Raw genomic sequence first — 16219 nt, forward strand, 5'->3', positions numbered from 1 at the left:
TATGGTTAGGAATTTAATTTATGTGTCTTACAAGGAAAATTGTGATAAAAGAGAAAAGTTTAAAACACATTTTGTTTTCATTAAACGGCAAATAACCTTCTCGTCTTTAGAAAGCATAGGGCTCTTAGCCATGCTTCTGTTTGTAGTAGTTTCTTTTTGTTTTAAGTCATAATTGATTATTTATATTAATTACTGTTCGTTCTGAGTTTCGTTTATTGATAGGCATGGATGTATGTTCGTTTCACGCTTGAATTACAGTTTGACTTTCTGCTCGTCCTATTCTTAATTTAGCTCTTTGCTTTTCTTTTAATCTTCTTTTGTACAAAAAGGTTTTTCTTAATTGATTACGTGATAAAGACAGTTACAGGTGTCATTTTAGATCGATCCTATTTCACCGGTCCTAATATTTACCTCAGAAGCAAAAACAGGAGTTTCTATGGGTGAAAGAAGCCTGAAAAAGCGCCAAGAGGAAAAGAAGAGAAATTTTACTGCTATTTGTGCAGAAAACATCATATTTTTACCCCCATCTCTTATACCAATTACCCCCATCCTTCGAGTACTCATGAAAAGACAGATGTCGACACTTGTCATTATTCAAAGTTTGAATTTCGGACTTAACTTGTTTCTACTTCAGACAGCATACTTGTCATAAAAAAGGACTGCATCATGTTTTGAATTTTCTAAGCTTTCTAACATTTTCACAACAAAGTTTTTGACTCCCCCCCCCCCCTCCTCAATAGAGCCTTTGCAACAAAATCCAGCATACTCGTAAAGAGTTTCTTAATTCACATTAAAAGTGTGAACCTTCAGAAAGGATACTTTCTTATGTATATCAGGTTCATTTAAAAATAAATTTTGAAATTTAAGAAGATCGTTTATTCCAAAAGTAGGTGATAACATAAAGAGATTATTTAATGTGCAAGCACCGTAATTACGAGTGCTAAAGCTTTTAGGCTAATGAAAATGTTTGGTTGTTTTAACATAGTTTATTATGAAAATATGCAGGATAAACACAATTTTATGGTCAAAGAAAATAAAGGAAAGCAAGGGAGAGCAAAGAATTTTTAAAAAGCAACGAATTTTTAAAGATACAAAGGAAAATTCTTGCTATAATTTTCAAAAGTTTGTAGACCGTGAAGAAAACTACAAGTATCTGCTATGAACATTCAACGGCTGGACAAAAGATACACAAAATGAAAAGAGCATACATCAGAGTGAATTTAGTTGCCATGTTTCTCTTGGTGAAAGACCACTTAAAATCTCGGAATGTATCAATGAATTATATTTGATCCCCCCTTCCCCACCTTTTACAAGACTAGCGTAGTAAAATTATTGAATACAAAAATACGCAAGTTTTTGAGGAATATTGAGAAAATCGAATAATCCAAAATATGGGAAGTGTATAGCCCTGTATGTCATTCTGGGTACGTGTATGAGTGAAATTAAACAGTTTTTGGTAACGAACTAACTGTAAGTAAGGAGCGACCCGGCTCAATAGTAACTGAAACTCTAAAAAACGGAATTTTGATACCAATAGATACACCAAAAGAATAGGATTTTATGCTGATTTTAAGTATACAAGTTTCATCAAGTTTATTCTTACCCATCAAAAGTTATTAGATTATCAGATCCGGCGTATCAGAAAACCCTACTGATGATGTTTCAAGCTCCTATCGGAGGAGGGGGTTACGTGGGAGGATTTTTCTATGGAGGATGTTTTCATGGGGGAAGGGACATTTCTATGAAGGGGGTGCCGGATTTCCCAGCATTATTTAAAAGACCATCAGAAATTAAATTAGAAAAACAAGTTTTTTTTCAACTGAAAGTAAGGAGCAACATTAAAACTTAAAAGGAACAGAAATTATTACGTATATAAGGGGGTTCGCCCCCTAGTCAATACCTCGCTCTTTACGCTACATTTTTTTTTAGTACTTTTAAAAGAGCTATCTATTCTAATTAAACGGCCTTTGTGGTTCAGGGATTTGTGGTTCGAATAAAATTCAAACTTTAGCGTAAAGAGTGAGGTATTGACTAGGGATCCAACTCCCTCACATACGTAATAATTTCTCTTCGTTTTAAGTTTTAATGTTTTTCCTTACTTTCAGTTGAAAAGGCTTGTTTTTTTTATTTAATCTTGCTAAGGATCTGACCTCTTTACAACCAGTGCATATTAGAAAGTGTATTTTTAGAAAAAAACCTAGTTTAGTGAACAAAGTAAAGAGACTAGGTCAACTTTGGTAAGGATAACACTTTTTCGAGTTACCAATCAATATACTCTAAAAACAAAACGCATTAAAGCTATATATTTCTTCTAACGGAGCGAAACAAATATTGTTCAGATGCTTCGTTTTTTAGAAAATTAGAAACGAAATCCCTGATAGTAAACTAAAAATCAAAAAGATGAATAAAACTAAAATGGACCGAGATAGGCTACCAGTCACAAATAGTAAAAGTTCAACATAAGCTAAACAAAAGCTAAAAAAATAGGAGGAGTGCCCCTTCCCCGATTGATTGTCATGAGCTTCAATTGTGTAAATATCATTAGTTATCATTGTAATTCTTTCCCTGTTTATCTTTTCTTCTCATAAAGCCATAGGTCTCTAAGATAGGTCGGTGAGATCAGCCCTAAAGGATGTTTTAGGCTCTTCAATGGAGCAGTGATGATCCCTAATAACCCCTGATAGATCTTTGTATAAATATATTAGCTTGGAGATTGTTGTTGCTGATTTCCGATAACAATTTTATTAAGTGCATTAGTCTGTCTGAATTATTTGAATAGTACCAATTCTTAGAGGAAGGGGGATGATTCAGACGGTTGTTTTTTTTTTTTAGTACATTTATGTGGCCACAAATTTTTTTGTTTTTTTATAGGAGGCTGCCTCAGACTATCTTGGGGGGGGGGAGATCTTCCAACGAAGTCCCTCACCCTTTGCATGCATGCTTGGTATTATGCAAATTTCATAATGGAAAACGTGTGATATTGAGCCATAAGCTTTTTATACTTTTGTGCTATTATGACTGACGAGGCCTATTAAAGAAAATAGTTTTTGAAGAAAGACCCTAGATTAACTAGGCTCCAACTTTAGGTTCCATTTAGGCTCCAAATGTTAAAACTAAATTAAGAGGCTAGGACAAGTTGTGTTTTCCCTGGATGACATATTAAACAGATTAGTAGCTCTCAATAAAATATATTTTTAGAAAATTTAGAGATTTTGTCTAGTCAACCCAAGGGTATATTTAGAACATAATCTTTTACATTCTATAAAGTTTTATTGGGATTTGACAATTTCTCGGGGTAGTGTGCCAACAAAATTTAGATTAAATTTATCCTACAAAACATAATTAGTATTCCTTACAAATATCACATAAAAATATCATGTTTCGCGTTGACTCTAATTGATCTATGATATTGGCAATTTATTCGTCACCCATAAAGAAATGACACTTAGAGATCGGTTGAGAGCGATATTTTTATTAGTTAGTTTAAATACTGGTATAATTTAGCTTCTAAGGTATCTGCTCCTTATAATAGCTTACCATACATTTCAACCGAAAATGCTGTAGGATAAGTAGAACACAACAATATCTTTTATTTTCTAGATTATTAAATTCCAAAGCAGAGCCCCAAAATCCTAGAACTGATTTCAAGCATTTGACTCAGATAATAATTAGTTAGCTCATTTGCTCTTACACTAAAATCAAATCCCCTTTCTTGACATCTCCAAGGGCAAATTATCTCAAGGCTAAAAGGGCCTGTAAAGTATCTTAAAATCATCTGCAAATGACAAGCCGTAATTATGTCCTAATCCTTACAATTTGTCTGATAATAATTTTTGTTTTTGTAGTAGAAAGCACTTTTACGTCTGAAAGTTTTGAAAACATGACAGAAAATAGAGAGCCCTTTCCCTACTTGAGATTAAGGGATTAAATTGCCTTTTAAGACTTCTGTCAAGATAAACTTGAAAGACGAAGGAAAATATACGGATTGCAATCCTTTTCCATTGCATTTCATGTCCAACATTTCTTTCGTTCCGTCTTATTCTTTGACGTTTCATATTTAGTGAGGGGGAAAAGGTTGTGGAAAACATGTTGATCAGCTTCTTCTGTTGCATTCAATAATTTCAGAGATTCCTGTACCTCTCTATTACACAAAAAAATATTTGACATAAACGGATGTGTGGAAATATTAAACTGTTAAGTCAGGAAAAAATCTAGATAGAAATACTATATAAAATTTCTGGCTCTAGCTGAGCCATTAAAATATGTTCCACTCTGTTCTTTATCAAACAGTTCGTGGTAAAGAACTGTAAGTAAGGAGCCACGTGACTCAAAAATAAGCGAAACTCTAAGAAAGAGAGTATAGATAGCAACAGATACATTAAAAGAAACGAATTTTGATGCTTATTCAAAATATGTAAAATTCACCAAATTTAATGGCACCCATCAAAAGTTATGAGCCTGCGAAAATTGGAAAAAATTTTGAAAAGTGGGAACCACCCCCAAAACATCAAGCAATCTTAATGAAAATAACGCCATTAGATTCGGTATACCAAAGAACCGTACTGTAGAGTTTTTAACCCCCTATGTAAAAAATGTGACATTTTTTTGCCGGAAGAAAGATCATGGATGCGTGTTTATTTGTGTATTTTTTTTTCTTTTTGTTTTGTTTTTTTTGTTTTTTCCTAGGCGTGATCGTGTTGAACAAGTGATCGTGGAAGATCGGGAGAGGGCTTATTTGATCGGATATCAAAAGTTCTAGTGCCCTTTTTTAAATGACGAAAAATATTGGAGGACAGCTAGCCCCCCTCCCACGGTCATATTTTCCCCAAAGTCACCAGACCAAAATTTTGAGATAGCAATTTTTTCAGCATTGTATAAAAGTCTAATAACTATGTTTTTGAGGATGACTTAACCCCCCACAGGCCCTGGGGAAGGCCTGAAAGTTGTGAAATTTTCCCATTGCATTGCATAGCATTGGTTATCGGTTTTGGAAAGTATTTTTCCCTAAAAAAGTATTTATTGGGGGGGGGGATTTTATTGGTGAGGGGGGAAGGTTACGTCGGAGGATCTTTCCATGAAGAAATTTTTCATGGGAGAAGGGAGTTTTCCATAGAGGATGAGCCAGATTTTCAAGCATTATTTAAAAAACAATCAGAAATTAAATAAAAAACAAGTCTTTTTCAGTTGAAATTAAGGAGCAACATTAAAACTTAAAACAAACAGAAATTATTACGTATATGAGGGGGGTCGCTCCCTACTTAATACCTCGCTCTTTACGCTAAAGTATTTTTTAGAACTTTTAAAAGAGCTTTTATTGGTAGTACCCCCTCCATTGATCCGACGACAGCCCGCCACCTTCCAATCCGGATGCGGACATTTTTTTTAAAGTTGTAGGTATTAGGCTATTCCCTGGGAGCCATAGGGAAAATAGCATTGGATTCAAGCGGATTCAAGCACAAGCCCTCTGACGTCACTGCATCCCTGTTTCTAGCGGATGGCTGGCAATATTCCAAGCGCATACCCTGTTTCGAGGCGAAATTTCCAAGCATAATTACTTGGAATGTGGTCCGTATAATAGAAAAGTAGTAATAATAGGGAAATAAACACAGGGGAATTAACAACTGAAGCTCATAACTCCTTCCACCTGTTTCTAGCTTGCGAGATTCCCATTTTTGGCAAGAGTTCAATGTCCTTGGCAAGAGTTCAGTGGTTTGGTTAAGTCAGGAGTTTCTCTATGACACACCCCTTTGTTTTTCTGTGACAGTCCTCTGACGTCAGGGTACATACCCCCGTTTCAAGCGCATGTTACACCATACGACAAACCCTTGCCTTTAAAGGGGTCAGATAAGTGGAGCTACCAACCCCTAAAGCCGTCCCTAAAGCTACCAACACCGACAAAATGCGGTTAACGGCTCTATTAAAGGGAACACAGTTGCCAAGACTCCGTGACACACCCCTCTGGACTCCAATGACGTCATCCGACTTACCCCGTTTCAAACAGACCAATATGCCTAACTTTGTGACAGGAACCCATGGGGGAATCTCCACTTATAGCTCACACCTTACGTAATTATTGTGCAACACTGTCATGTGGTACTTTTTATCGCCTGAAACCCCCAAAGCGTTTTTTCTTCTTCATTAACTTAATGGCGGTACACACTTTATGTAAAGTCACGTAATTATTGTTCAGCACTGTCAGGTAATACTTTTTTTGCCGAAAAGCCCCAAGACATTTTCTTTTTTCGGCGTTTCTTTTTTCGCTTGAAACACCTTTCATTTTGTTTTTCTATAGTTCTTGAACCTGCCAGGACTCGAAAAGTCATTCCCTTCTAATGGTACAGCGCCCCAAGTAAGTCGTCCATGAAACAATATGCAATATTTTGTATCTTGAACCATATTCTAAAAATAACCTGTTGCGTGACACCTGAGATTCTCCTTTTTTGGCAAACAGTAGAATGACGTGTTTACACCCAAATTTGGCAAGCACTTGGACAACATCTATTTCCAGAGACAATAGCTCTCAAGGTATTCTTAGTAATAAAGGGGAAATGCGTGCTTAAATTAGGTAGACACCTAGATATGAGAGAGGCATCCCAAAACAGTAAATCTCAAAAACATGGACATTGTAAATAAAAACAAATCGACAAGCAATAAAACATAGAAAAAAGACAGCTAAAAAAACACGACAATGGGGCTTCTAGCCTGCAACCCCGGAGAGAAAGGGAGGGGGAGTGATATTAGCCATGGATTTGGAGGATTAAGATTGATATTAGATGCAAGTTTAAGACATATTAAGAGCTTTTAAGGAAAATATCCATTTCTTTGAGTACCTGTTAGATTTTCATCTCTTCCATGGGGAAAAATTCCTTAATGTCTCCAAGCTAAATTTTAAGTTGTAGTTCACCCCTCAATGACATTACTTGAACCCCCCCCCCCCGAACCCTGACACGACATCATCTCCTCCAAGCATTTTCAGGCATTTCCTAGTAAAAATCACGGTTTTAAATCCCGTGAAACAAGTTTTTTGCAACACAGCCCTATCATAATGCCCCACAATATACTCTACAACACCATAGCATTTCACCCACGTGAAACCCCCCCCCCCACCCTCACTCCCTGGGTGACCTGATATTAGTGATACATTTAAACCATATTAAGAGGTATTATTGAAGGACTATTAACAAAATGCACCATTTCATTGAGTTTTGTTAGATTTCACTTCCCCTCTAGCAAAAAATTCATTTAACACATCCCACTTTATCTTTAAGCTCTAGAGTCGGCATCAGCTGGAAAACTGCTGATCCTAGCTTGTCTTTTATCTGACAAACATCCCAAGCTGAGCATTCACTTCCAAATTTCGCTTCCGGCGAGAAGTAACGCTTGACGCAAATTGACGCAAACGGGTTGCAAATGGGTTGCATCTCTGATTGACGGACCGCTGTCGTATCCGTCGAAGACGACAACTACACCGGGATACTTTCTTTCTACGTAATGAATGAACGAAGACATGATAGCCTTGTATGTGGAAGGGACCTTCCACGGGATCCAATGGAGAAGGGCGCCCCCGTCTAAGACGAAGCTGGTAATTCCCACCGGTCTTGGGGACTGAGCATCAAACCCATATGACTGATAGACTGCTTTTGCTAGCCTTGTTTGCTAGCTTGTTGGCCTTTCGCATGAATCCGTTTCTTTCGAAAAGAGCAGGAGGAATGGTATAGAGCTCAAACTTGAAATAATCTTCCTTGAGACTAGACCTCTGGGCAACGATAATGAACCTCTGGAAAGTAGTGCCGGGTCGATATGCGCCACCTCAGAAGAGCCCTACTTTTTTGTGGTCATCAGAGTCTCTTGGTCTTTCTTTTTAAAGACGTGTTCCTTCAAGGTCTTTTCTGGCATCAGTCACGGCTTTGTCTGTTCAGACTCAAGTCACGAGGCTGATCGCTTGTAGAGTATCCGATATTCGTCAGGTTCTGCATCAACAGGTTGACCTCAAGACACGCCGGCCTTAATAGGACCTAAATCTCTCTCCACCAGTGAGTCCTCCCGATGTCTTTAGGCTTCGTATGTAATATTGTTCAATAACTAAGTCTGCTGAGAGGCCGGCCCAGAGCCGATTTGATCTTCTAATCGTGTGTCCTTGCTCACTGAACAACTGAACAACAACATTTTTGGGTGACGACTGGGAAGTTTAGTCATCTCTTGGATGTATAACCAGACAGATTTCACGTAAAGGTTGTGCCCAGATGCGGCTAGGTAGGGAAGCATTCCTGCTGCAACCTGCAAATGCAGGTCCCATAGACTCAGTCTCTCGGCACGTATAAACTTGAAAAGCTTTTCAACCATGTCAAGGTACTGCAACCTGAACTCTGCTGTTCGGTGATCTGCGCTTTAAAAGCAGGGAAAAGCATCTTTCAACTGCTTCTACCTGCACCAGTAGATGACACTGATAAGCAAAATGGTCTATGAAGGTGAGTATGCGGAGAAGAAGTTTTGCTGATGCAGGCCATGTCCTGATTAAGGCTATGTGATTCAGCTTATTTACAAGTTCGGTAAGAAAGAACGTACCCTAGCATTAATATCAATAAACTACAAACCTGAATGAGATTGTTTGCACGATCTGGAGCGGAGATAACTTTCTATTTACATAAGTCTGCAGCTCGGTTGCCATAAGATGGGGTTGAGAACGTATGTAAAAATTATCACGCTAGCTTGAAAAGCTCTGGATGTATACTGAAAAAAGACAAACGAACGGACAAAAAACACAAAAAAAATATATCATGGTTGTCACTTAGTTTTTTTGCCAAAAATAGCGAAATTTTGCTTTTTTTTACTAAAAATGGATTTTTTCATTTTATTTGACGTATATAAGAAAAACCAACGTCAGTAACGGTTTCAGTTCTTAATTTTGATATAGATAGACGTATCAACCACTCATTTCGTGACACTTCATTTTTCCATGAAAAATAAAAATTAATGTAACAAAAATAGCAAAAAAATATGGTGTTGTAGAGTATTTTGTGGGGCATTATGATTGGCTTGGGTTCCAAAAAATTTGAATCACGGGATTTAAAACCATAATTTTTAATAGGAAATGCCTGAAAATGTCTTGGGGAAGATGATGCTTTGTCAGGTTTGGGGTGGGGGGGGGGGTCATTTACTGTCATTGTAGGGCGAACTACAGCTTAAAAGTTAGCTTGGAGACATTAAGGAATTTTTTCCCATGGAAGAGATGAAAATCTAACAGGTACTCAAAGAAATGGATATTTTCCTTAAAAGTTCTTAATATGTCTTAAGTTTACATCTAATATCAACCTTAATCCTCCGAACCCATGTCCAATATCACTCACCCCTCCCCTACCCTCAGGGTTTGCAAGCTACAAGTCCCATTGTCGTGGTTTTTTTTTTTGGTGTTTTTTTTCTATGTTTTATTGCTTGTCAATTTGTTTTTATTTACAATGTCCGTGTTTTTAAGATTTACTGTTTGTGATGCGTCTGTCATACCTAGGTGTTTGCATAATTTACGTACGCATTTCCCCTTTATTACTAAAATACATTGAGAGCTATTGCCTCTGGAAATAGATGTTTTCCGAATGCGTGCCAAATTTGGGTGTAAACACGTCATTCTAGTGTTTGCAAAAAAGGGGGAATTTCAGGTGTTGCAAAATAGGTTATTTTTATATTATGGTTCAAGATACAAAATATTGGAAATGGTTTTATGGACGACTTGCTTGGGGCGCTGTACCATTGGAAGGGAATGACATTTCGAGTCCTGACATGGTCAAGAACTATAGGAAAAAAATGAAAGGTGTTTCAAGCGAAAAATGAAATGCCGGAAAAAGAAAATGTCTTAGGACTTTTGAGCGAAAAAATATTATCTGATAGTGTTACAAAATAATTACGTGACCTTACATAAAGTTTGTACCGTCATTAAGTTAATGAAGGAGAAAAAACGCTTTGGGGGTTTCAGGCGATAAAAAGTACCAAATGTCAGTGTTGCAAAATAATTAAGTAAGGTGTGTGTGAGTTACTAGCGGGGAATCCCCCATGGGTTTCTGTCGCAAAGTTAGGCATATTTAGTCCGTTTGAAACGGAGTAAGTCGTATGACGTCATTGGAGTCCAGAGGGGTGGGTCACGGAGTCTTGGCAACTTTGTTCCATTTAATAGAGTTGGTAACCGCATTGCGTCAGCGTGACAGCTTGAGGGGTTGGTAGCTCCACTTATCTGACCCCTTTAAAGGCGAGGGTGTGTTGCGTGGTGTAACATATGCTTGAAACGGGGTTGTCTGACGTGACGTCAGAGGTCTGTCACAGAAAAACAAAGGGGTGTGTCATAGAAAAACACCTGACCTAACCGAACCCTTGAACTCTTGCCAAGGAAATTGAACTCTTGCCAAAAATGGGAGTCTCGCCAGCTAGAAACAGTTGTAAGGGGCTAGGAACTTCAGTAATTTCTCTATTATTACTACTTTTCTATTATACGGACCACATTCCAAGTAATTATGCCTGGAACCTGGTGCCAGTTTCACATATTCCACCCTACAGCCTGTTCAGCCGGTTGACGATCCTTCAGAAGATATACCTCTCAGCATGTTGAACTGTTTCGAAGCTTTTACGGGTGTAGATGAACAATTTGATGCTGGAGAAGCCACTACTGAAGCTCAGCCGTCTCCCCTCCAATCGACAAGATCGTCACCTATTTCTTCTTCAACCATCCCCACCGCATCAATGAAAAACCAAGATGCCAGAAAAGAATACAAGTGGCTAAGAAAATAGATTGAGTCCCGTGATATCATGAGGAAAGCTTCCCTCCCGAAAGCAACAGAAATGCACTTACCCATTGATTTATTCAGAACTTTCATCACAGATAGCATCGTTGCTGGATTAGTTGACCAAACCAATCTACATGCAACGAGGAAAACAAACGCTAGGATTGCCCTAAAGCTGACCCAGCATGAGATGAACTGGTTCCTTGGAGTACAGATGCAGATGAGTATTGTAGAGCTACCAGCTATGAGGATGTACTAGGAGCGCACTTTCCGATACACTCCAATCGCAGAGGCTATGAGCCGTGGCAGATTGTTCATGATTCGGCAGTTTTTCATATCAATGACGATAGCTTAGCTGTGCCATCTGATCAAACTGGTCATGATAAGCTGCTCAAAATCAGACCAATGTATGACGAGCTCAGAGAAAATCTAAAAAGCATACCGCCAGAGGAGAGACAAAGTGTAGACTATCAGATGAGTCCCTTCAAGGGTCGGATAAGTTTCAAACAGGACTTGAAAGATAAGCCTTATTCATGGGGTGTCAAAGTGTTTACGAGAGCGGGCGTGAGTGGGATTGTCTATGACCTAGAAATATCAAACAGTTCGTGGTAACGAACTGTAAGTAAGGAGCTACCCGGCTCAATGGTAACCGAAACTGTAGAAAACGGAATTTTGATACCAATAGATACATCAAAAGAATCAGATTTTAATTCCGATTTCAAATATATAGGTTTCATCAAGTCTAATCTTACCCACCATAGTTACGCGCCTGAGAAAATTTGGCTGATTTTCGAAAAAAGGATAAAGACCCCCTAAAAGTTATAGAATCTTAATGAAAATAACACCATAATATTCAGCGTATCAGAGAACCCTACTGTAGGGTTCAAGCTCCTATCTACAACAATGGGGAATTTTTCATTTTTTGCCAGAAGAAAGATCACGGATTCGTGTTTATTTGATTTTTTTTTTTTTTTTCTTCTTTTCCCCAGGGGTAATCGTATTGACCCAGTGGTCCTAGAAAATCGTAGGAGGGCTCATTGGAACGGAAAGTAAAAGTTCTAGGGCCCTATTTAAGTGACCAAAAAACATGGAGGGCAACTAGGCCCCCTCCCACACTCATTTTTTTCTCAAAGCCACCCAATTAAAATTTTGAGACAGGCATTTTGTTCAGCATAGTCGAAAATCTAATAAATATATCTTTTAGGATGACTTAATCCCCCACAGTTCCCAGGGGAAGGGCTGCAAGTTATGAACTTTGCCCATTGCTTACATATTGTATTGGTTATTGGGAAGTATACAGACATTTTCCGGAAGGATTTTTTTTCTGGTGGGGGGGGGGGCTGGAGGAGGGGGTTACTCAGGAGAATCTTTCCGTGGAGGATTTTTCTTTGGGGTAAGGAGCATTTCTATGAAGGGACCCCGGATTTCCAAGCATTATTTAAAAAACGATCAGAAATTAAATTTATAAAAATCAAGTTTTTTTCAACTGAAAGTAAGAAGCAACGTTAGAAATTAAAACGAAAAGAAATTATTACGTATATGAGGGGGTTCTCTCCCAAGTCAATACCTCGCTCTTTACGCTACATTCTTTTTTTAGTGCTTTCAAAAGAGCTATCTATTCTAATTAAACGGCCTTTGTGATCCAGGGGTTTGTGAATTAAATTTTTTTTTTATTTTAACGTAAAGAGTGTGGTATCGACTAAGGGGAGAACCCCATCATATACGTAATAACATATACGTAATAAAAAAAAACAATAAAAAAACAAGCGATACGGCTCAATAGTAATCGAAACTTTTAAAAACGGAATTTTGATGTCAATAAATGTATCAAAAGAATGGGCTTATAATGCTGATTCTAAATATATATTTTTTTTAAGTTTAGTATTAGTCATCAATGGCTACGAGCCTGAGAAAATTTACCGAATTTTTTAAAGAGGGGGGAAACATCCCCTACAAGGGAAAGAATTTTAATGAAAATCACACCATCAGATTCAGTGTATCAGAAAACCCTGTTTAGGTTTCAAACTCATATCTGCAAAAATCTGCAACTTTGTATTTTTGCCAGAAGAAAAATATACGAATATAGAAGTTCGTTACGTAAGTTAATTTGTAAATTACGTCAGAACCAAATTTAGAGACAGGCATTTAGCAATAGAAAAGTAAAACTTTTATGCAAATTTTGTTTACTTATTCAATGACGGTGAGCCAAAATAAAAGCTGCATTAACTAAAAAACGGTCAGAAATTAAATAAAAAAAATAAGTTTTTTAAGCTGAAAGTAAGAAGCGACATTAAAACTTAAAACGAACAGAAATTATTCCTTATATGAAAGGGGCTGTCCCCTCCTCAACGCCTCGCTCTTTACGCTAAAGTTGGACTCTGTCTCACAACTTTATGTTTTAAAACAATAAAAGCTTTAGCGTAAAGAGCGAGGCGTTGAGGAGGGGACAACCCCTTTCATATACGGAATAATTTCTGTTCGTTTTAAGTTTTAATGTCGCTTCTTACTTTCAGTTTAAAAAACTTGTTTTTTTTATTTAATACACAGGAAAAGGCTCAGTTCCGGCTAGTCCTTTGGAGCTGGGTGCTGACGTTGTCCTTAGACTGATCGACTATGTGCCACGGGGAATGAATTTAAGGCTGTACTTCGACAATTTTTACACATCTAATGACCTTATTCATGCCTTACGCACCAATGGGACGATAAGGAGTAATCGTATGAAAGGTGTAATTTTGGAAAGTGAGGCACCATTGAAAAAGAAAGGGCGTGGAAGCTATGATTATAGACTTGAGAGGCACACATAAGTCTCCATTGTGAAGTGGTTTCACAATAAACCAGTGCATATGGCCGCATTGTTCTGTGCCGTAGCTCCAGTCGACCAGTGTCAAAGGTGGGATGGACGTACTCGTAGCCATGTTGAGGTAGATCGCCCATGTGTTGGCCGTGAGTAGAACAAGTCAATGGGTGGTGTAGACTTGTCTGATATGCATCTGGAGCTCTACCGCACTGACATACGGTCCAAGAAATGGTGCATGCGGATAGTGTACTATTTCCTCGACTTAGCTGTGAACAATGCTTGGCTTCTACATATGCGAGAGTGCGAAGACCTGGGTAAGCAGCATATGTCCTTGATGTACTTCAAGATGGATATTTGCAGATCCTTGATAGTGTCAGGAGTTGTCAATAGTCCTCGTGCTGGTGAACTCTCTGTCAGTGCTACTACAAAGCGAAAAACAAAAACTACAGAAGCAGGCATGCAGTCAGAATCGGTGCGATATGACACTGCTGGCCGTCTACCCGACACAGTTGAAAAGGGACGCTGCCGGTACGAAAAATGTGCAAGGGGTGCAACTAGCCGAATTCTCTGCGTTAAATGTAAGGTTCTGTTGTGTCTGAACGGAGACAGAAACTGTTTTATGAAATTTCAGATAAAGTGAAATGAATCTTTTTTATCCTAAGGTGACCATATGGTAACCATTTCTATTTCAGTTTGTGAATGAAATAAATAATTGAAGTTGAAATTAAGTTGAATCGTAGCTTATTTTGATTATTATTGCAAGGTTTCAGAATTTTTCAAGCATTCCTTCAATGTTCAGGTTTGAAAGGGTTATGTTCATACTTTCGGGGCTACTTCTGCCATTAAAATTTAACCAAATCAAAATAGCGTAATTGTATCCAAGCTATCGAAGAAAGTAAACAGATTTTTTTTTGCGAATGGTATCAAGTTTTCTATTTCAGGTCAACTAAACACTACTATTTGTGTTCAGATTTTTAAAAAGGTGTATGTTGTTAAAAACTGCTGAAAATTTTTCTCCAGCATGCAAATAGCAGGCCAAACTGAAAAATCTTAAAAGAAGCGAAAAGATTTAAAGTATTATTTTCTTTTTCCCTGAAAAGACTGTGTCATTATAAAACAAACAGAGATTAATTAAAAAAACTTTTTCCACAAAATAAGTTTTTCAAAGAAAAGTTAATAACTCCATTAAACCAAAAAGAGCAAAAATAAAATCAAATAATCTACCATGCGTGAAACTACCACAAATCAGCTTCGATGAATAAATGAAACCCAAAACGAACCGAAATTACAATAAATAACCGAGTCAAACTCAAAACGAGCAGAAATTAACATGAGTAGGGCTCAAAACCCCTATGGCGTCCCAAGGCCAGAACATAATTTGCACTTTGCTGAAAAAAAAAATGAATGTGCATTGTGAGTTTAATATATATATATACTGTTATTTAGTAATCAAAATGTTAATATTATTTGATTTATTGAAGCTACAAAAGTAAAAACATTTATATTAACATCTTTAAAACATTTTCATGTTATACTTTATATAAAGTAAATGTACATCACAGGATAAGATAACGAGGAACTTCGTAAATACAGTCAATAGCCCAATAGTACAACCTAAACGGATGTTTGGGTATAGGTTCAACAGCCATCATCAGCGAAATCTACAATATATACCAAATAAGTAGAAAACAAACTTACTAAAAAAAACCACATCGGTAAAACAAAATTTTTAAGCTAAAATTACAAAATAAATTTTTTCAAGGAGTCTAGGCCTCCTCGCCTCACCTTATAAGTTCAGTCAAGATTGACAAAATACAAGACTTTTTAATTCAAGCTGTGAGCTAGCCTAGACTCCTTAAAAAAAATACATATTTTACGATTTTAGTTCAAAATTTGTTTTAAAGACATGATTTTTGAGTAAGTTCTTTTTTAATGCATTTCGCTGATGACAGCTGTTGAATATACAGCCAAACTGTCTTAAGAAAATTCCTCGTTATCTTCTCCTGTTTTTTATGATGTAAAGTCACTGTGGTCTTTGTAAGTATTTATGATTCAAAATTCTGTGACAAAGAGGGAGATACCCAACGAGTACAGGCCCAATATCTTTAGGTTCATCTCCTCCATTTTACAAATAACTCCAGAAAATTATTATCAAACAGTTCGTGGTAACGAACTGTGAGTAAGGAGCGACCCGGCTCAATGGTAACCGAAACTCTAGGAAACGGGATTTTAATACCAATAGATACATCAAATGAATCCAATTTTGATGATGATTTCAAATATACAAGTTTCATCAAGTTTAGTCCAACCCGTCAAAAGTTACGCGCCTGAGAAAATTTGGCTGATTTTCAAAAAAAGATGGGAAAGATCCCCTAAAAGTTATAAAACCTTAATGAAAATCACACCATCATATTCAGCGTATCAGAGAACTCTACTGTAGAGGTTTCAAGCTCCTATCTACAAAAATGTGGAATTTTGCTTTTTTTTTAGAAGAAAGATCACAATTGCGTGTTTATTTGTTTTTTTGTTGGTTTGTTTTTTTCCCCAGGGGTGATTGTATCGACCCAGTGGTCCTAGAATATCGTAGGAGGAGTCATTCGAACTGAAATTAAAAGTTCTAGTGCCCTTTTTGAGTGACAAAAATATGGAGGGCAAC

The 16219-nt window shown here is 37.3% G+C and overlaps 1 protein-coding gene across 1 annotated transcript in view; it reads left to right on the plus strand.

Annotated features, from left to right (window-relative positions):
* The window catches only part of Sol1 (CUB domain-containing protein Sol1), a 988790-nt gene that overhangs the window by 859713 nt on the left and 112858 nt on the right, over positions 1 to 16219 (plus strand). The window contains exons 14-15 of the mRNA XM_089107833.1: positions 10976 to 11330; positions 13718 to 14146. Of these exons, the coding sequence (XP_088963959.1) occupies positions 10976 to 11330; positions 13718 to 14146 (784 nt within the window). The remainder of the gene's footprint in view (positions 1 to 10975; positions 11331 to 13717; positions 14147 to 16219) is intronic.

Source organism: Artemia sp. Qi Xiang Cuo, chromosome 2, assembly GCF_049724085.1.
Source record: "Artemia sp. Qi Xiang Cuo chromosome 2, ASM4972408v1, whole genome shotgun sequence".
Lineage (NCBI taxonomy): Eukaryota > Metazoa > Arthropoda > Branchiopoda > Anostraca > Artemiidae > Artemia > Artemia sp. Qi Xiang Cuo.